Source organism: Hylobates moloch, unplaced genomic scaffold (assembly GCF_009828535.3).
Source record: "Hylobates moloch isolate HMO894 unplaced genomic scaffold, HMol_V3 SCAFFOLD_9, whole genome shotgun sequence".
Classification (NCBI taxonomy): Eukaryota; Metazoa; Chordata; class Mammalia; order Primates; family Hylobatidae; genus Hylobates; species Hylobates moloch.
The window spans coordinates 99,347,924-99,370,591 of NW_026652284.1; the positions used below are offsets into that span (position 1 = coordinate 99,347,924).

At 37.1% G+C, this 22,668-nt stretch overlaps 1 protein-coding gene across 1 annotated transcript in view; it reads left to right on the forward strand.

The window, feature by feature from the left end:
- The window catches only part of COLEC10 (collectin subfamily member 10), a 44,889-nt gene extending 26,699 nt beyond the window's left edge, over positions 1-18,190 (forward strand). Inside the window, exons 3-6 of the mRNA XM_032758489.2 lie at positions 594-665; positions 12,082-12,135; positions 13,531-13,626; positions 15,532-18,190. Coding sequence (XP_032614380.1) covers positions 594-665; positions 12,082-12,135; positions 13,531-13,626; positions 15,532-15,923 — 614 coding nt within the window. The 3' untranslated portion in view covers positions 15,924-18,190. The remainder of the gene's footprint in view (positions 1-593; positions 666-12,081; positions 12,136-13,530; positions 13,627-15,531) is intronic.
- The last annotated feature ends 4,478 nt before the right edge of the window (positions 18,191-22,668 follow it).

The following is a 22,668-nucleotide window of genomic DNA, read 5'->3' on the forward strand; positions in this document are numbered from 1 at the left end:
TTGTTACAAAATGAAATTTTTAATTGGCAAATATTTTTTAGACTTTTATAAAAAGAAATAACATTGGAAGAGCTCTGTGTTTCCCAACCATAGTTTTTTGAATGAAAACTCAGCAGGACCATGTCTGATGTTTCTTTGATCATTAGGTTTTATGACTGCAAGTTCCCCGCCCTGTTTTTAAGTGGAGCAATTGTTAAATCTTGTTTTAAAAGAGAGAAGAAATAGAATTCCAGAAGGAAGACAAAATGGAGCTAAAGAAGAACAAAACCAGAATCGGGTCAAGAATACTTTCACCTGGCCCTTCTCTAACCTTTCTTTTAAACATCTTCTGCCATAGTCATTCTAGAAATACTACATCAGCAAGTATTTTAATATCATCATGTCCGTAGTATATATTCATACTCACTCACATTTTAATTTTAATACATACATTATAAGTCTGTTAAACTAGACAATATAGCATGGGATGTATATTAGATATCACTGGTAGAAGAATATACTTGATGGTATTTCTTTCAAGTGAATATCACATTAGCCACATTTCAAAGGAAAATAAAACCTTATGATAAAAAGATAACATGTTTGCTTTTCAGGAATTAAAGGAGAACTGGGTGATATGGGAGATCAGGGCAATATTGGCAAGACTGGGCCCATTGGCAAGAAGGGTAAGTTGCATCTTACTATTCTCCAGTAGCAATTCAAAGCAAATTGAGGCCGGGTACGATGGCTCACACCGGTAATCCCAACACTCGGAGACCAAGGTGGGAGGATACCTTGAAGCCAAGAATTCAAAACCAGCCTGCACAACACAACAGGACCCAATCTCTACCAAAAAAAAAAAATTAATTAGTTCAGCATGGTGGCACATACCTATAGTCCCAGCTACATAGGAGGCTGAGGTAGGAGGATCGTTTGAGCCCAGAAGTTTGAGTCTGCAGTGAACCATGATCACACCACTGCACTCCAGCCTGGGTGACAGAGTAAGACCCCGTCTCTAAAATAAATAAATAAATAATAAATAAAGCAAATTGAGGATACCCTTAATTGTTTTAAGGTTTTGTATCATGAAAATATCTCCTTTTCCTTCTTTTAAATTAATAATTCTGTCTGTCTTCATAGTTTGTCTCTTTCTTCCATATATAAGCAATATATCTCACAGCTCAAAAAAAAAAATACCTAGAACAAAATGAAACAAGATGTCAGAAACAGAATCAAGCATCAAGGTCTGATAGTCTTTATGTTGAATCATCTCCTGGGATCTACTTGTTGGCTACAAATCCTTGCTATGATCAAAATGATACATGACTATTAATAAAATACAAAATAGGCAGAGGACAGTAAAATTTTCATTTTTAATCTGAGTGGATTAACCAAAAATTCTGTGCCTATGATCTATTAACAGGATAGAAACTTGGAGCATATCTGTGGATACCCATTTGTTTTCAGTCATGTCCTGATTTTTTTTTTTTTTTTTTTTTTTTGAGATGAAGTCTTGCTCTGTCACCCTGGCTGGAGTGCAGTGGTGGGATCTTGGCTTACTGCAACCTCTGCCTCCCGGGTTCAAGCAATTCTCCTGCTTCAGCCTCCCGAGTAGCTGGAACTACAGATGCCCACCACCACGCCCAGCTGATTTTTTATATTTTTAGTAGAGACAGGGGTTTCACTGTGCTAGCCAAGATGGTCTTGATCTCCTGACTCAGGTGATCCGCCCGCCTTGGCCTCCCAATATGCTGGGATTACAGGCATGAGCCATCACACCTGGCCCTGATCTTATACATCATTAAAGCCTGAATATTAGAAAACAGAGATAGTCTCCTCTGTATTGTCTAAGCATTCCTTCCCTGTCCTTCTCTCAGAAAGCCCCACAATGTTAGCAGGTTCTAATTGCTCCTGATATTCAGTAATTTAAGCAAGCATTGTTTTACTTAGTTTAGAGATACAAAACTGAATGAACATAAAATTTTATTGCGAGATTCATAGACTATTCAGGAAGATAGGCCTTCTTAAAAAGAATTAGAGGCCGGACGCAGTGGCTCACGCCTGTAATCCCAACATTTTAGGAGACTGAGACAGGTGGATCACCTGAGGTCAGGAGTTTGAGACCAGCCTGGCCAAGATGGAAAAACCCCATCTCTACTAAAGATACAAAAATTAACTGGGCATGGTGGTGCATGCCTGTAATCCCAGCTACACAGGAGGCTAAGGTACAAGAATTGCTTGAACCTGGGAGGCAAAGGTTGCATTGAGCCAAGATCATGTCACTGCACTCCAGCTTGGGAGACAGAGTGAGACTGCATCTCAAAAAAAAAAAAAAAGAAAAAAAAGAATTATAGAATAACATGACTACTCCAGGACTCATGTTGGAGAGTAAGGCAAGATTGATATGCGAAAGAACAGACCTAGGTCTTGAAGAATAGTAACATTTTGGAAATAGGCAAAAGGCACTAGAGAGAGATGCAAGAGATGCTTGTACAAAAAAAGATTAGGGGAAGCTCAATCCCATGGGTAATATAATTTCTGTAGCCTTGATGTACCCTCCATCTTTTTGTAAATGCTTGAGCAGCTGCATAATTAAGCATGTGGCTCACTTGTCCAGCAGTATGTCCTTGCAGGCAGGTTGACAGACTGTGGTCTGAGCTTAGGCTGTGGCCTCTCTCTTCTCATCCTGTGGCTCAGTACTCCCTCTTTCTCCACTCTCCAACTCACTCATTTGAGAAATTCCCTTCAGCCTGCATTCGGAGGCAGGGATCAAGGGCAGTGCCACTGAAGAGAAATTGCCATGGGTGTTTCAGATCTGGTGGGTTATATTGTGTATTTCCTTGTGGTTGAAATCCTTATAGCTGGGGAAGAGCAATGTGAGCTTCCCGTGGTTCAGAAGTCCTGCCGCAGGGTGTGTCTGTGATGGTTTTACCATTAAACACATGAGGATGTGTTTCAGTCCTTCCCAAGACGCTGATAAAAGCTGCAGCAATGGGTTCACATGGCCATATACCTCGATAAAATTTGTAAAGTAAGACAGATTCACCTCAAATGGTCAAAATAGTGCTTCTTAACATTTTTTAAAGATACTACTTCCCTAACAAGGCTTTTAAGACATATTTCTTTTCTAATTGCTCTTCCCCATGAATTTTTAATACCACCCATGGATGATATATTTGTTTAGGTATTCTGTGTATGTTTGTGCTTTATATATTTTTAAAAGGGTACAATTCCACCTCCTAAAAACTAACGTGTGCATCCTTAAGTGATATTTCCCCATTGAAAATGCACAGGTTAAGATTTCTCTCTCCTTCTGCTCCAGTTTCCCTCATCATCCTTCTTGTACCAGACAGTTTTGGAGTGGATACAAGAATCTTGGGAGCTAGCTAAGAGGAGCTTGAGGAAGAAACATTTAATTTGGAGTTAATGAGATATCTTTATGTAGTTTGACGTGACTTCCATGTATACTTACTGCTAGCAATTCCAATGTAGAAATAGCTTCCAAGAATACTCCTACCACTTACTATGCAGCTCTATCCAAAGCCAGGATGCAAAAGTGCTGAGTCAGAGGTCAGATCATCATATCAATGTGTCCCGGGGCATCTAGCCCATGAAATGTGTGGGTTGTGGAAAAGAAGCAGTGTTTGAAATATACAGGGCCAGAGCTAGTCTGTGGAAAAAAAAAAGTTTCCAAATCTAACAGCTTATATATGAAAACTACTTTATAGAGGTATAGTCTCAAAATTGACAATATTATTAATTTACATATAATACCAATAACAAGTTGTAATGGTGAAAGAAAAATCTGACACCACTACTAATAAAGACAAAATTCAGACCTCTGCTACAGGCCATGAGGGATTTTCCTGTCTTACATTAATCCTTCTGCTAAGTATGACTAGCTGGGTCCAAAAAAGTATTTAAATACATATCTGAAGGTATGACAGTGCAACCAAAATGAACAGAACTTTAGGGGCCATGATCTGGAGGAGAAGGGAATCATACTAAGGCAAGTGATGCATTCTGTACTACCTTCCTCCCAAGTCAGCCACCAGTTCATAAGTGGGGCAGCCCTAAGTGGCTAAGAGGCTTGAGCAGAAAGTTGCTGAAACTGGATTGATATTCAAGGCCTGTCAAAGAGGAATGGCCCAGGAAATGCCCCCATATTCCCAGTTAGAACTCCAGAAATACTACTCCAGAAAACGCTTAATTAAACCTATGCCTATTCGTGTTTTTAAAAGCTGTTAGCAAATTAGAAATGGAAACATAATTTGAAAAGCAATACCAACAACAACAAAAGCTACTTAAAAATGATACTCCATGATAAAATACTGAACACTTATCTCCTGAGACTGGGAATGAAATTAGCACAGCCCTCTATCAGCAATTCTAATCAACATTATGCATGAGGTTCTAACCACAGCAAAAATGGAAGAAAAAAACATAATAATTGAAAATAAAGGAATATGAGCATTAGTATTTGTGGAGAACATGATTGCATACTTAGAAAGTACAAAAGAATCTATAGATAATCTATTTGTATTGATAAGTTTTTTAGATGGCTTGACATAAAAAAATCAATTTTGGCCAGGCGCGGTGGCTCACGCTTGTAATCCCAGCACTTTGGGAGGCCGAGGCGGGCGGATCACGAGGTCAGGAGATCGAGACCATGGTGAAACCCCGTCTCTACTAAAAATACAAAAAATTAGCCGGGCGTGGTGGCGGGCGCCTGTAGTCCCAGCTACTCGGAGAGGCTGAGGCAGGAGAATGGCGTGAACCCAGGAGGTGGAGCTTGCAGTGAGCCGAGATTGAGCCACCGCACTCCAGCCTGGGTGACAGAGCGAGACTCCGTCTCAAAAAAAAAAAAAAAAAAAAAAAAAAATCAATTTTGTTTCTACATAGAAACAATTTAAAAAGAGACCATTTATAATAGTGTCAAAATAAGTAAATATGTAAAAATAAATCCAACAAAAGTTACAAGCCCTCCACAATAAACTACACATAATGACAAGAAATTAAAGAATATCTAAGGTAATGAAGGTAAAACTATGTTACTGGGCTGAGAGACTCAATATTGTTAATATGCCAGTTCTCTCTGATTGATCCATCGACTCAATGCTACCTCAGTCAAAGTCCCAGAAGTGGGCCAGGCACGGTGGCTCATGCTTTTAATCCTAGTACTTCGGGGGGCCAAGGCAGATGGATCACCTGAGGTCTGGAGTTTGAGACCAGCCTAGCCAACATGGTGAAACCCTGTCTCTACTAAACATACAAAAATTAGCCTGGCGTGGTGGTGCATGCCTGTAATCCCAGCTACTTGGAAGGCTGAGGTGGGAGAATCACTTGAACCTGGGAGGTGGAGGTTGCAGTGAGCCGAGATCCCAGCACTGCACTCCAACCTGGGCGACAGAGTGAGATTCTATCTCAAAACAAAAACAAAAACAAAAACAAAAAAATCCCAGAAGTCTTCTTTTAGAAATTGATAAGCCGATTCAAAATGTATGTGTAAATGAAAATGACCAAGAATACCCAAGACAATTTTGAAAAACTGAAAAATAAAAACAAAGGTAGAAGACTTAAATTACTGAGTTTGAGTTTATACATTTATTAGGAAATTAACCATTAGAATAGTGTAATTTCATGAAGAGATAGACAAATGAATTAATGGGAAGAGTCCAGAAACAGACTACCAAACTTGATTTATGCAAAGTTGACACTATTTTGTAATAGAATTCACAAGCTAATCAATATATAGTACTGAGCTATTGGCTGTTCATATATAAAAATAATAATCTCGATCCCATACTTAACACTGTACCTAAAATCAATGGTTTATAGATCTAAATTTGGTGGTAAACCCAAATCTGAGAGACCTAAATTTGAAAGGTAAAGCAATAATGCCTCTGGAAGTTAATATAGAAGTCTATCTTTTTGATCCTAGGGTAGCCAACACGTTTTTAAACAGGATATGACAAAGACTAACCATGTAAGAAAAACTAACAAATTGAAGCCTATCAAAATAAAGAACTTCTGGCCAGGTACAGTAGCTCATGCCTGTACTCCCAGCACTTTGGGAGGCCAAGGCAGGCAGGTCACCTGAGATCGGGAATTCGAGACCTGCCTAGCCAGCATGGCGACACCCCATCTCTACTAAAAATGCAAAAATTAGCTGGGTGTGGTGGCACATGCCTATAATCCCAGCAATCCCAGCTACTTGGGAGCCTGAGGTGGGAGAATCACTTGAACCAGGGAGGCAGAGGTTGCAGTGAGCAAAGATCACGCCACTGCCTTCTGGCTTGGGCGACAGAGTGAGACTCCATCTCAAAAATAAAAAAATAAAATAAAGAACTTCTATTCATTAAAAGATACTTCTCAGAGAACAAAAAAGGAAACCACAGAATTGGCTATGTGCTGTCTTTGTATTCAATAAAGGGCTCATATGTAAAACATATAAAGAGATTATACAAATCAGTAAGAAAAATAACTGATAACCCAGAGGAATAAAAAAGGTCAAAAGAATAGTCACTGTTGTAAACAAAAGAACATATTTGACTAAACTATGATAGTACTGCATACTAACCAAAATGGCTAAAATAAAAATAACTGACAATATCTAGTGTTGGCAAGGATGTGGAACAACTGAAACTCTCATACTTTGCTTCACTATACCATGGAAATAAATATACTATCTCAATATGCAAAAAATGAATGAATATATGGACACAGTTTTGGTGAAAATATTCCATACAGAAAAAAAACTATATGCCAAATGGTTCTATTTATAGAAATTTCAACAACATGAAAAATTTATAGCTTGAAAACTTGTAACACAGTTCTAAGTCATTATGGTAATCTTTAGAAAGGAGGGCTGTAATAATCTGTAGATGATACAAAGTGGCTTCTTGAGGATCTTGGTATTGGTTACACAGGAATTTATTCTGTAAAAAGTCATCAAGCTGAATCTTTCTGTTGGCAAACTTTTCTTTGTGTTTTTTTTTCAGTAAGCAAAGTTTAATAAAATAATTTTTGGTTAACTGTGCTAAGGGAAAGATTATTATCTGACTACATTATCGCTCTATCATCTCTTAAAAATGATATTAGAAATTTGTGGACAGATAAAGCAGCAATATGAATGCAGCCAAACATACATAGCTAATTATGATGAAAAACAGCATTTTCAAGGCACAATAATTCATTCATTGATTAAAATATTATAATGTTTAGTGAATTTTGTAATGTGCCATTGGTCTACTTTTAAAATTTAGTGATTTGTTTTTATTTCTTATGATAGATATTCATTTTTACAACCACTTTTCCATTTTTAATTTTGTATCTTTTTTTAAAGAAGTCCCTTCAAACTGTATAAGCTTCAGATAAAATGCATCATGGATCTGTCCCTATCTGTATCAACTTCATTAAACCACTGGTTAAAGACAGAAAGATATAGCAGGAAAGTGGGATGTTGGACTTCAAAATTTCTGAGATGCAACTATGCTAAATATGATTAAGATCTCATGTATTGCTCGTATTGCTCTGTGGAGATAGCAGAAGTGGAGGGAGAGGGTAAGTCGCTGCCATGAATAAGTCCAGAATTGAAGAACTTCTTTTTTTTTTTTTTTTAGATAAGTAACATCCTTTAATTGCAGTGAAACATACACAACATAACGTTAGCTGTCTCAACTATTTTTAAGTATACAGTTCAATGGCACTAAGTACTTTCACATTGCTGTACAAATATCACCTCCATCCACCTCCAGAACTCTTTTCAACTTCCAGAACTGAAGCTCTGTACCCAGTAAGCAATAACTCCCCAGAATAAAGTTATTGTTTCTTAGGCTATATTTTTGAGAGCAGTGAACTTCACTTTTTAATGGTCATTCTAGATTTTGTACTTCCCTAGATTTAGATATGTAAGTCTTGATGGGATTCCATCTAGAAGAGTTAAAGCTAATGATCTTAAGCACAGTCTTAACCCTTGAATAAAATAAGACTGTAACTTGGGAGCATAGTAGATAACGAAGACAAGAAAGGCTCAATAGTTTTTAGTATGGTTAGCTGAGCCCCAAAGTGGATGAACTTCCAGAAATGTTGAAAAAGTCCAGTCTGGAAATTATAGGGTTAATTAACCTTATTTCTTTCATGCTAATTCCTCCTTTAAGGCTCGGGTACATAGCACCTAATACATACCTGTTATCACTGTACTCACTGTCATATCTGATTAGCCTATCTGTTTCCCCTCATAGACCCGAACTTCTTGGGAGAATAAATGAATGAAAGGTTCACTGGGTTTGTTTGTTTAAATAAAATAAGCTCTGTTGGGACCCTAGTATTTAACCATTTTATCTTAATGCCTATTATATATTATAGACACTTTCTAGATGTTTGTTGCATTAAACATGAAAAACTACATAATAAAACATATTATTTCTTACAACTTGTTTCTCTTTACTACTCCATATTCCTATAAGTACCACTTTTCCTTAATATCAATTTCCACCATTAGCTACTAGGATTTTCTTCTCCTCCAGAGATATGCCATCAAATTTATGAGCATGTCCTGGAATCTTTTTAAATGGAGATGCAATGATCCATCTCACTTGGATTAATTTCATTTTTAATCTGTACTTCGAAATTTATTGTCCTCATTTTGATGATTGTCTTTCTAAATATTTTACTGACTCAGATTAATCTCAACTTTCTAGGCTGACCTTAATGTTGTCACTTGCATGGGTAGGGTAGCTTCCTGGATGTCAATATTTCATTTTAGGAATAAGAAATAATAATGATTTAGTATAGGTAAATTCCATCTCATGGCAAAATAAATGTTTTTATTTAAGGTCAATAATCCATTTACGCTGAAAGCATTATGATTTTGTTTGTTTGTTTGAATGTGACCTCTAATTCTTCAACTTTCAGACAGTTATTACAGACATGTTCTCACTCATTGGCCAAAATCAGTTTTTGTGGATGACTTTAAATCATAATTTGTTTTGGGGAAATAAACATTGTAAGCTCAAATCTTCCATAAGCTGGCTAAGTACTTGGCATGCATTCCTTTACCATAACTCAGATTCAGGAAACAGAAGTTAACATTGGTTGAGCATTCTCTGTGAGTCAAGCCCAGTGCTAATCCCATTATAAGAAAATATTACTATACCTAATTTATTCTCCTTAATAATCTCATAATTTTAGGTATTAATTATTTCTACTTTTAAAATAAAGAAAAGGAGGCTTAGAGAAATTAAGTAACCTGTCCATGTGTAGCTGGTAAGTGGCAAAGCCAGGATTCAAACCCTGGTTTTGGGGAGCTTTCGTGATCTTTCATTGCACCACACTGCTTTGGTGTTCCCATTTGTCATGAAATGAAAAGAATTAATGTCAAAATACTGAAAAGTAGTCACAGAGTTTACATCTTCTCAGAAAAAAAGACCACATAGCAATTCAAAAAACTGTTTTCTGTATTATTAAGTTCTAGCTAAGGGCTACTCCTTCAGTGAAGCCTTCTCCACTCTGATCCACACCATCTTTTCTTTTTCTGAATTTCTACCAGGCTTTTCATTTGCTTCGCTCTGTTAGTACATGATAGCGTCTCATCTCTTTGTTCTCTTATGTGTGTTTTGCTTTCCTTAAAAGCCCATCATTTTCCCAAGGCACTTGATTTATGCTTCTTTTATGTCCATTATAAAGCTTAGCCCAGAACTAGGATCATAGCATAACTGGAATCAACGTTCCATCTATGTTGAATTAAAAGGGATTCACATGCAAAGAAAATATAATGTTTTAAAAAATCGAAACATTAAACACATAATCATACAATCTTTTAAGCGCATAATGTTTTTTATGGTGATGAGGACTGCTATTCTTTGCAAATTTTGATAACATTTTTCAAACACCTCACTTTTTTTCATTAAACCACTGGTTAACTCATTTGGAAGCACCATGAAAGGAGGGTTAGAAATGGTTGGGCTGGAATATCAGCACTGCCATTTAATGGCTACATGTCCTTGAGCAAGTTATTTTGCCTCTCTGATCCTCAATTTCTTCAAGTTGTAGGATAAAGATAATTACAACACTTAGTTCATGAGATTTAATGTGATAATATGTGTAACGTATCCAGAATAGTACTTGGTGATTGATTGGTACTTAGTAAAATGTATATTCCCTCTCTTCCTCGAATATCTCAAAATCTCTTCTTATTTTTTCCAACTTACATGTAAGAGAAATAAGGAATTTGCAGGATATAACTAAGGTGTGAGCAGATTGATATTACTGAGCAGGGTGCTCGACATATGTTCATGCCTTTATCCCAACTATATCCTCTGCTGTACCTTGAACCTGACCTTGTGCCCACTTTCATTCAGTTGCTGAAGCTTTTCATAGCGAAGCTCAAATGCTAAACTTTCCTTTACCCTTCCACTTGACGCACTATCTCTTCTGCCTTCCTCTCAGACTATGTTATCTCTCTGTTCAATGTCTCTCTCAAAACATGTATCATGTTCCATTGGTATAGATTTCACCATTGTCTCATTTCATCCAAGTACAAGTTTCAAGCCTTCCTCCTGCACATGTAAACTGTATTCTGGCCTTCAAGGACCCCCACCTTCTGTTTGGGGAGCACATGAATGACTAGCATCAACTCTAAAGAAAAGTGTCCACATGGCTCTGTTTAGAAAGGCTCAACAAATCCTTGAGGCCCCAGCAGGCACCTTCTTCTGAATGATCGAAAGTAACTATGTAAGGAATTTTAAAGAAAAGTACACATCAGACAATGATAAGAAAAGCCAATGGGTGTCCTCAGCACACGCAACATGGGGCACCCTACAGGTTTTAGAGTGGCTTCCACTTTTTCCCTGTTGCTGGTGAACAATGAGGCTTGGCAGAACCTTAATACCAACTCCATTCCCTTTTGCATTGTCCCCTTGGGCCATATAACCAATTCTCTGACCACACCACATTCCTGTGAGGGCAAGCCCCATACACCTAGCCTAGGTGACCTTCATCCTGTATTCATCCCTCGTTGAGTTCTTTTTCTTTTTTTCCAGATCACTATTGAAGCATAAACTCTATTTTACTTCTGTCAGGGTCTTCCCTTTTGATTCTCAAGAACCTCAGCCAAACATTTCTTCCTGAAAATCAAAAGCTTTTGCTTTCAATTACTGTGTCTGATGTGGGCTTCAAGAGCTTATTTTGAAGTTGAAAAAAAATTAACGTGTTTTATTCTTTCTCTCTGCTTTAAAAATCCTGCTTCTCTGAGAATTATTTTGTGGATATCTGTGAGTGAGAAAATGGTTACATATAAAGAAGTACAGAGAGGGAAAGTACCAAGGTTGCTATTTCAGTATAATATATTTGACATGAGTTTGTATTATTAGTATTTGCATATATCACTTCACTTCTAAAAATTGTAAACTCCTTCAAGTCATAGGTTGAATCTTATGTTTCTGTATATCCTTTCAAAGCAGCCAGCCTTTTCGTTTTCATAGAGTAAGTAAATAGTAAATATTTGCTTAATTAAGTTGAGAAAGCACAATACATGTGTTTTTTTGTTTTGTTTTGGAAATCCAAGGGCAAAGCCACTTGGAATAACTTGAGACATAATAAGTACAAAGACATTGCAGTGTGCTAACAAATTGATCGAGATTCACGTAACAATGGTATTTTTAAAATTGAAAACATGCTGAGAATTGTATTAGCCTCATTCAGAAGGCCACATTATTTAAAAAAATGTTAATAGGATAGGTTACACAAATTCAAATGCTTCTTACAAACCCTGCTGGAATTCTATATTCAATCTAAATAAATTATGACTCATTTAATTAGTTGCACCTGTGTAGCCAATTGAAAATCACATTATTTATAAAAACCAAGAGATATTAGAGATATTAGTTGTAGATATTGAAAATAAAATTTAAAACTGCTTTGACTCTAGATGTAAATTCAGTCCTTCCTCCCTCCTTCCCGCCCTCCCTTTCTCCCTCCTTCCTTCCTTCTTTTCCTTCCTTCCTTCCCTTCCCTTCCCTTTCCTTCCTTCCTTCCTTCCTTTTTTCCTTTCTTCTTTTATTTTAATTTTATTTTATTTTGGTTGCTATTGTTTTTATTCAGGTGACAAAGGGGAAAAAGGTTTGCTTGGAATACCTGGAGAAAAAGGCAAAGCAGGTACGATATGTTCAATGTTCTCTCTGATTTCTAGCGTCATTCCAAATTTATTCATCTCAACAATAAATATATTTTAAATGAAAAGCAAGAGTCCTTTTAGTATGCTTAACCTTATTTTCCTCAGGCTAGAAGAAAGGGAAGAAGGGGACTTTCCTGTCTCCCTGCTGGTGACTTTCCAAGTCCTGGGGACTGGGATGATGACACATTTCATCCCTGCCATGCTTACTATGAGAAGAAAGCCCAGCCCATCAGGAAGCAGCCTAATTCTTCTGGGCCAAGAGGAAAATCTGGCAGTAGGCCCTGCCTCAGCATGCCATGCCTTGCCTTTCACTAGCGTCTCAACCAAATACTGGCCATCAGAGTGCAGCAGCAGCCTGACCAGATGCAGACAGGCCCCTGGTTACAGTACATGCTTTCCATGGCCAGGGAGATTATCTAGGGTTATTGTCCTGGAGCTTTATTCTCAGTGCTTTACACAGGGAAAGAAAGTAGATTGTTCTTTGGTAATTTCAATTGTTTCTATCCACAGGGGTATGGTGAAAACAATTCTAAGAACTGTTTGACATTTTTCATATTTCATATGAATATGGATACATAAGGCCATAGATTTTTTTTCCTTTGGCTAATAAAATTATTTTTAATTTTCAAGCTACCAAAGGAAAATAATTGAAATGTTTATGTATAACAGCCATGAAATAGAAAAAGAGAATCATTTGAATTTTACATCGGTTTCCTTGTAATTCCCTCTCTGTCACAGCAATATTTGTAGTTTGTTGAAAAAGTAGGTGAGCAAAGAAGAATGAAAGACACATTAAAATTATAGTTAATCCACAAACTGGGCAACTGGCTTTTACAAACTTAAGTTGAATCTATTTATATGATTTAAACTTTGTCCTTGAAACATGCAAGCTATATTTTAAATGGATAATTAGAATTAACATTTGATTTAATCATGAAAAGTTTCTTCTGTCTTAGAAAAACTGTGTCATCTATTGAATAATGCAATAACACAAGAGAACACTGGCAGGAAATATGTTTCAAGAAAGCTGTAAAAATGTTATTCTGAGATTGGGCAGACACATTCTGTGTTCAACAAAAAAAAATGCCACATGGTCCAAAATGTGTATGCAGTGGTTGTCATATATATTCTTCTTTTTAATAATCTAGTTTAGAATTGTCTTATAGCTCATTCAAAACATTTACAAAGATATTTTCTGAAATTCTATAAATAATGTAAATCGGAAACCTTATTTTAAATGGTTTAAAGTATAGCCATTCACAGATACATAGAAACAGACTAGAAAAAGATAGTGAATATTGGAAAGAGAGCAAATGTTCTTTTCCACTGGTCTGCAGGTACTTCAACATGAATTCACAGTTTTTGTCGTTTAAAAGGTACTGTCTGTGATTGTGGAAGATACCGGAAATTTGTTGGACAACTGGATATTAGTATTGTTCGGCTCAAGACATCTATGAAGTTTGTCAAGAATGGTGAACATATTCTCTTTCGTGTTATGTATCTATTGATAAATCTCTATCAACACAACAATTCCAATACTCTTAGATGGAAATATCTTGGGTTGGACAAAGGGCTATTGAGATGGTGTCACCAGTTTAAGGGTCTCCCAAATTGCTAATTATCCACTGAGACTCCCCCAGGACACCTCAAGTCCACCACATATATTTATATGTATGTGCATTGCTTATGGGAAGAGAAAGACTTTCTTAGGTGAGGGGAATGGAGAAAAGAGCAGAATGTGGCAAGCTATGCTGTAAGAATAAAAAGAGACAGTAAGAGTCACACAGAACTAGCATCTCAGAAAATAGAGATAATAATAACTGCTTTCTTGAGTGCATGGAATAGTGCACAATTACTTGCATTATCTCACTGAGTTTTCATAATTGTTTATGTAGTATGTAGATACTATGATTGAACTAAAGCTTAGAGGAAGTACCTTGCCCATAGATACTAACCTAATGAGCAGTAGAGCAGAAATGTATTACAAGCTTCTCCGACTCCTCTATCCACAATACAAACATCATGTGTTTATCTGTTTTGCAACTTCCCATACTGGTCATTTTTGTTATCCCTTGTCCATTTTTTTAATAATAGTTATGAGAAAAGCCTTTGAAGTGGAAAGGGCTTATGTGTTTTCTTCTGAGACAGTATTAATAAGGTAACTATTATAATTATAGTTAAAATTGGTTTCTTTTTCTTATACTTTCATTTATTGTAACTCAGCTATATTTGTTGTACATTGTTGGAATCACATAGATGCTGTCTCGTGTTCATCCTCATCTTGTAACACTAGAGGCAAAGGAAATACTTGATATTAACTAACCACACTAATTATAACTTTGGTTGTAATCTGTACTGAAGAGTCTGTCTCTGATAGGACTTAGACTGTCATGAATAAGCTAGATCATACAGGGAGAACATGGAGCAATAGTTCTGAACATTTTAGTGGTCATAGATTTCTTTGTGAATTAAAGTTATGGATCCTAAAATGCATATGTAGAGGCCCCTGACACCCAAAACATACATGCCATATTATGAGTGAAGGGTGATTCTCAGTCTCCAGTTCTGTCCTGAAGCTAACTCAGTAGCTCAGTCTTCCTCTTGTACCTGGGATGAAATATGGACAATCCCAATTCATGTACATGTTCATAGCCCAGGAATTTGGTCCAATGTGGACAAACATCTGTATTATTCCTACATCATTTCAATAAGCATTTACCATTCCCATAAGTATTCCAGGCACTGAAGCTAAAGAGTGTCAAAGACATGGTCATTGTCCTTAAGACATTCACAGGTAAGTAGGAGAGAAATGCAGGCAAACGATGAGACTAAAATGTGTTGCGTGCTAGAAGGAGGAAGTGAAAGGGGCAATGGAAACTCGGGGAAGAGTGACTGCCATGTCTATCCAAGGGCATTGGAAAGACTTCTTATAGGGGAAAACATTTCCACTGAGATCCAAAGGATGAGTAGAAGTTTACCAGGTAGAAAAGACTTTCTAGGCATAAAAGGCTTGGAAGTACAAGAGAAAAGGGCCTGCTCATGTGGCCACAAGTATAGCTAAAGCATAAACTATGTTGGGAAATATAGTATGAGATAGGCTGCTGAAAGTTCACGTAACATGTCTTTGTCAACTTTGTGTTGGCCAGGTGTGTGAGAAGTTGAGGAGAAAAGGAAGGGAGAACAAACGGTAGATATGTGTTCTCTATTTGATAACTAGAGGTGAGGGTAATTAAATCTGTGACTACCTCATAATAGGGCTTTGAAAAATAATTCTTGAATATTGAATAAGTAAATGTTAATCTGGCAATATCATATAATTTTGTTGCCTTTTATCTTTTTGAGATACATAATGATACTCCTTTTTTCTCTCCCTGCAGTGATAGCAGGGATTAGGGAAACTGAAGAGAAATTCTACTACATCGTGCAGGAAGAGAAGAACTACAGGGAATCCCTAACCCACTGCAGGATTCGGGGTGGAATGCTAGCCATGCCCAAGGATGAAGCTGCCAACACACTCATCGCTGACTATGTTGCCAAGAGTGGCTTATTTCGGGTGTTCATTGGTGTGAATGACCTTGAACGGGAGGGACAGTACGTGTTCACAGACAACACTCCACTGCAGAACTATAGCAACTGGAATGAGGGGGAACCCAGCGACCCCTATGGTCATGAGGACTGTGTGGAGATGCTGAGCTCTGGCAGATGGAATGACACAGAGTGCCATCTTACCATGTACTTTGTCTGTGAGTTCATCAAGAAGAAAAAGTAACTTCCCTTATCCTACGTATTTGCTATTTTCCTGTGACCATCATTACAGTTATTGTTATCCATCCTTTTTTCCTAATTGTGCTACATTTGATCTGAGTCAACATAGCTAGGAAATGCTAAATTGAGGTATGGAGCTCTATAATCATGCTTTTTTTGTGATGATTTTCATATTTTCACTCATGGTATGTTATTGACCCAATAACTCGCCAGGTTACATGGGTCTTGAGAGAGAATTTTAATTACTAATTGTGCACGAGATGGTTGGTTGTCCATATGTCAGATGAATTGTTCTCCTGGTATTTGCTCTACCATCTCTCCCTAGAGCACTCTGTGTCTATCCCAGTGGATAATTGCCCAGTTTACTGGTGATGATTAGGAAGGTGGTTGATGATTAGGCTAACCTTCCCTGGCCCAAAGCCAAACATGTAGAAGGGCTTTCTGTGAGCAATGATAAGATCTTTGAATCCAAGATTCCCAGATCTTTTACCAGTCACACCCTATGGCCATGGCTATACTTGGAAGTTCTCCTTGTTGGCACAGACATAGAATTGCTTTAACCCCAAACCTTTATATGGGGGACTTCTAGCTTTGTGTCTTGTTTCAAACCATGTGGAATGATTAGTACTTTTTTTGTGCTTCTGATCTATTGATTTCACTAACATATACCAAGTAGGTACTTTGGACCCCTTTCTGTAGGCTCACACCTTAATCTCGGGCCCCTGTATAGTCACACTCTGATTTAAGAAAAATGGAACTCTTGAAATCAGAAGGAAAAAAATGGGGAATTGTTCACAAGTAGTATTGGTTATAGTTCTCTTGCTAAATTGCCCACTGCTATTAACTTAACTTCATTTTTATTTATCTTAGGTTTACCTGCATCAATTTTATTCACCTTAGGCATGGGGGATGAGGGAAGGAGTCTGTGAAGCCTTAAGAAAATTCTGGAAGCTTCAAAGTGCTACCAACATCATCTCCAGGCCCCCTCCTCCTTGCCTCTAACATATCACTCATGGTGACATTTCATGGGAGGCCTTTTACTCTTCATAAATATATGTCATAAAAATCCTACTAGAGATGTTCCTTCTAATACTCTGACATCACAGAAATGTGTGAGGTAGAGAATTTGGAACATGCTTAGAACTCATGTTTACTGAGGTGGTAAAATTCTACCTTGAACTGTAGATCAAACCTCAAAGCAGCTTTCACTTGGAATTTAAAAATAAACAGTTCAAAGATACTCTAGATTATCACCCTATAAACTTCTACTCCAGTTATGGTTTCTGACATAAGATTAGACTGTTTCAAATGCTGGCAAAATGGTTAATGAAATAAGAGAAACAGATCAACAACATATGTTCACCTTAAACCATCTGTTCATGATTTCACCTGTGACTAACTGGTTATGAGATAGGACTTAATTAGGTTATTTCTGTGGGTTCAACAAGGGCCATAAACTCAGATCCTACAAGGGCCAGGCAGATGACATACCTAAATGAAGTGGAACAGGTGGGGACCCTAGTGCACTGAGCACAGCTTGCCCTTCCAAAGGAGCCAGCTGCTCCTCAGTGGCTGCTACTGGTGCTAGGGAGGACCCAATCTTGCTACATGTGCTGATATTTCAAGAGAAGTCAGAAAGCTAGGACTTTGTAACATAAGCTCATATTTTAATATGTTGGCAACTAATTAATTTTTAACCCCATTTAAAAAAATGGGGTTAAAAATTAATTAAAATTAAAGATTAGAGGTCAAAAGTCTTCTAGCTAAAATTGTGATCATTTCATTTCTTACTTCTGGAGGAAGGTTCAGAAGGTTCTAACCAAATAGAATATCATTAGGATATGATGACATCAAAGTCAAGATATCCCATTAATACCTTATTCAATTCAGCTTAATAATAGGAATTTGTTATATATTTGACAGTTATCAGGTTACTAGTTAAACTCTTTTGAGATGATAGCACATGGTATTTGAAAGTCAAAAAGGCTTAATAAAAAATACAAAGCAGGACATCAGAAGCCAGTATCCTTGGATAGAAAGCCATCCCAGATCATGAGGAATGAAAACCTAGAAACACCTGTAGGAAAATAAAGCTCACATGTAAGAAGAGAGGAAGGAGAGACATGCAGCAAATGTTGCCTACAGGCAGCTTCATGTTAGGGATCCATGTTCCGATTTGTTCTAAGCCCCCAAAGTATGAGTATTTATTGTGTTTACTGTTAGTGCTATTATTATTTACTGTGAATGTTATAATAATAGTTCTCTCAATGACTCTTGTTGTCTGTGATGCTTCCAAGAGAAGATAACAGAACTTCAACAAATAAGGTATATCCTGCAACCTTGCCTGAAAGAAATTTTGAAGACACCACACACTTAATTAAAATTACTACAAAAACTCAAATTTGTGAAGCACATTGTGCTTTAAAAAATGCCTTCACATATCATTTTTCAATTGATTCTGATAAACTCTGTGAAGGATGAAAAACAGTCATTTTTACTGCCACTTCCCAATGATAATACTGAGGCCCAAGGAAGCTAAGCAATTTACCAAAATCATCTCACATATAAAAGAAATGAATGCCATTAGCCTGCTGATTGAAACTACCAATGCAGTGTCTTCTCCAATTTCTGTGCATTGCTCATGTATTGAATGGAAGTTCATCCACAATGGTCTTGTGATAGCAGGGGCTCAAACAACTTATCTGTACTACATTCCAAAGTTAAAGATGAGGATTAATTAACAGAGATGCTGGATACAGCAACTTGCCTTACAAATTTAGTGTTCACTGTTTTGTTTTTTCAATTCACAAATGTCCACATAGGCATTAGTGTTGAGGAGGTGACTTACAGCAGCCACCGCACAATTCTGCCGATAACTACAGATATTGGGCAATCAAAACAGATATATAAAAATCAATTTTGTTAATCTTTTCAAAATACCAGCTCCTCGATTCCTGGACTTTTTGATGGGTTTTTCATGTCTCTATCTTCTTCAGTTCTGCTCTGATTGTAGTTATTTCTTGTCTTCTGCTAGCTTTTGGATTTGCTTGCTCTTGCTTCTCTAGTTCTTTTAATTTTGATGTTAGAGTGTTGATATTAGATCTTTCCTGCTTTTTCCTATTGGCATTTAGTGCTATAAATTTCCCTCTAAACATTGCTTTAGCTGTGTCCCAGAGATTCTGGTACGTTGTGTCTTTGTTCTCATTGGTTTCAAAGAACTTATTTATTTCTGCCTTAATTTTGTTATTCACCCAGTAGTCAGTCATTCAGGAGCAGGTTGTTCAGTTTCCATGTAGTTGTGTGGTTTTGAGTGAGTTTTTTAATCCTGGGTTCTAACTTGATTGCGCTGTGGTCTGAGAGACTTTTTGTTACGATTTCTATTATTTTGCATTTGCTGAGGAGTGTTTTACTTCCAATTATGTGGCCAATTTTACAGTAAGTGCAATGCGGTGCTGAGAAGAATGTATATTCTGTTGATTTGGGGTGGAGAGTTCTGTAAATGTCTATTATGTCTGATAACAAGTTCTGAAATAGAGGCAGTAATTAATAGCCTACCAACCAAAAAAAAGCCCAAAACTAGACAGATTCATAGCCGAATTCTACCAGAGGTACAAAAAGGAGCTGGTGCCATTCCTTCAGAAACTATTCCAAACAACAGAAAAAGAGGGACTCCTTCCTAACTCATTTTATGAGGCCAACATCATCCTGATACCAAAACCTGGCAGAGAAACAACAACAACAACAATAAAAATTTCAGGCCAATATCCTTAATGAACATTGATGTGAAAATCCTCAATACAATATTGGCAAACTGAATCCAGCAGCACATCAGAAAGCTTACCCACCATGATCAAGTCGGTGTCATCCGTGGGATGCAAGTTCAACATATGCAAACCAATAAACATAATCCATCACATAAACAGAACCAATGACAAAAACCACATGATTATCTCAATAGATGTGGAAAAGGCCTTTGATAATATTCAACACCCCTTTATGCTAAAAACTCTCAATAAACTATTTAGTGATAGAACATTTCTCAAAATAATAAAACTATTTATGACAAACTCACAGCCAATATCATACTGAATAGGCAAAAGCTAGAACCATTCCCTTTGAAAATGGGAATGAGACAAGGATGCCCTTTCTCACCACTCCTATTCAACATAGTATTGGAATTTCGGGCCAGAGCAATCAAGCAAAAGAAAGAAAGAAAGGGCATTCAAATAGGAAGAGAGGACCTCAAATTGTCTCTGTTTGCAGATGACATAATTGTATATTTAGAAAACCCCATGGTCTCAGCCCAAAATCTCCTTAAGCTGATAAACAACTTCAGCAAAGTCTCAGGATACAAAATCAATGTGCAAAAATCACAAGCATTCCAATACACCAATAATAGACAAACAGAGAGCCAAATCATGAGTGAATTCCCATTCACAATTGCTACTAAGAGAATAAAATACCTAAGAATCCAACTTACAAGGGATGTGAAGGACCTCTTCAAGAACTACAAACCACAGTTCAAGGAAATCAGAGAGGACACAAACAAATGGAAAAACATTCCATGCTCTTGGATAGGAAGAATCAATATCGTGAAAATGGCCACACTGCCCAAAGTAATTTATAGATTCAATGCTATTCCCATCAAGCTACCACTGACTTTCTTCACAGAATTAGAAAAAACTACTTTAAATTTTATATGGAACCCAAAAATAGCCCGTATAGCCAAGACAATCCTAAGCAAAAGGGACAAAACTGGAGGCATCACGTTACCTGAATTCAAACTATACTACAAGTCTTCAGTAACCAAAACAGCATGGTATTGGTACCAAAACAGGTACATAGACTAATGGAATAGAACAGAGGCCTCAGAAATAACACCACACATCTACAACCATCTGATCTTTGACAAACCTGACAGAAACGAGCAATGGGGAAAGGATTCCCTATTTTAAAAATGTGTTGGGAAAACTGGTTAGCCATATGCAGAAAAATGAAATTGGACCACTTTTTTACATCTTATACAAAAATTAACTCAAGATGGATTAAAGACTTAAATGTAAGACCTAAAACCATAAAAACCCTAGAAGAAAACCTAGGCAATACCATTCAAGACATAGGCATGGGCGAAGACTTCATGACTAAAACACCAAAAGTAATGGCAACAAAAGCCAGAATTAACCAATGGGGTCTAATTAAACTAAAGAGCTTCTGCACAGCAAAAGAAACTATCATTAGAGTGAACAGGCAACCTACAGAATGGGAGAAAATTTTTGCAATCTATCCATCTGACAAAGGGCTAATATCCAGAATCTACAAGGAACTTAAATTTACAAGAGAAAAATCCCAACAATAAGTGGGCGATATGAACAGACACTTCCTAAAAGAAGATATTTATGTGGTCAACAGACATATGAAAAAAAGCTCATCATCACTGGTCATTAGAGAAATGCAAATCAAACCAAAATGAGATAACATCTCACGCCAGTTACACTGGCAATCATTAAAAAGTCAGGAAACAACAGATGCTAAAGAAAATGTGGAGAAATAGGAATGCTTTTACACTGTCAGTGGGAGCGTAAATTAGTTCAACCATTGTAGAAGACATTGTGGTGATTCCTCAAGGATCTAGAACCAGAAATACCATTTGACCTAGCAATCCCATTACTGGGTATATACCCAAAGGATTATAAATCATTCTACTATAAAGACACATGCAAACGTATGTTTATTGCAGGACTTTTCACAATAGCAAAGACTTGGAACCAACCCAAATGCCCATCAGTGATAGACTGGATAAAGAAAATGTGGCACATATACACCTTGGAATACTATGCAGCCATAAAAAAAGGATGAGTTCTTGTCCTTTGCAGGGACATGGATGAAGCTGGAAATAATCATTCTCAGCAAACTAACACAGGAATAGAAAACCAAACACTGCATGATCTCACTCATAAGTGGGAGTTGAACAATGAGGACACATGGACACAGGGAGGGGAACATCCCACACTGGGCCTCTCAGGTGGGTGGGGGGCTAGGGGAGGGATAACGTTAGGAGAAATACCTAATGTAGATGACAGGTTGATGGGTGCAGCAAATCACCATGGCACATGTATACCTATGTAACAAACCTGCACATTGTCCACACGTATCTCAGAACTTAAAGTATAATTTAAAAAAATCAAGATTTGCCCCAAGTAAAAATAAGCATGTAATTATTTTCCTCATAAAAGAATTCACTAGAGAAGTGAGTCACTGCTCAAACACAGTAGAAAGTTGTACACCCTTGTTATAGAAAGATATAGCAAACGCTGATTGCACTTTGGACAACTCACTCACAAACACTGCTGGCATTTTAAACAATGCATTTCATCCTGCTTAGATCTGTGTTACCCAAATATGAGCAGCTCTAATTGTCCTTAATCAAACAATTTCTAGGTCTTTGGATTGTATCCTTTGAGGCAACAAGATACTTGTGGAATGATAAAAGTAAACTAAACAGCATCACTCAGCATCAACATATTGAGACTAAATTTTCTCAGGTATTATCAATGATAGGAAAATGACAGTGTGATTCCTTCCAGGGTAGTACTAGTTTGACAGCATCACTTAGAAATTAAAAATCTAGATCTGATATCGCAACTGCCTGAAGGCCACACCAACTGTGCTTCTTACTAGTCATATTAGGAGAATATCTTAAATGCTCTAAACTTTGTTTTTCTAATCTACATAGTTCTTCCACACATAAT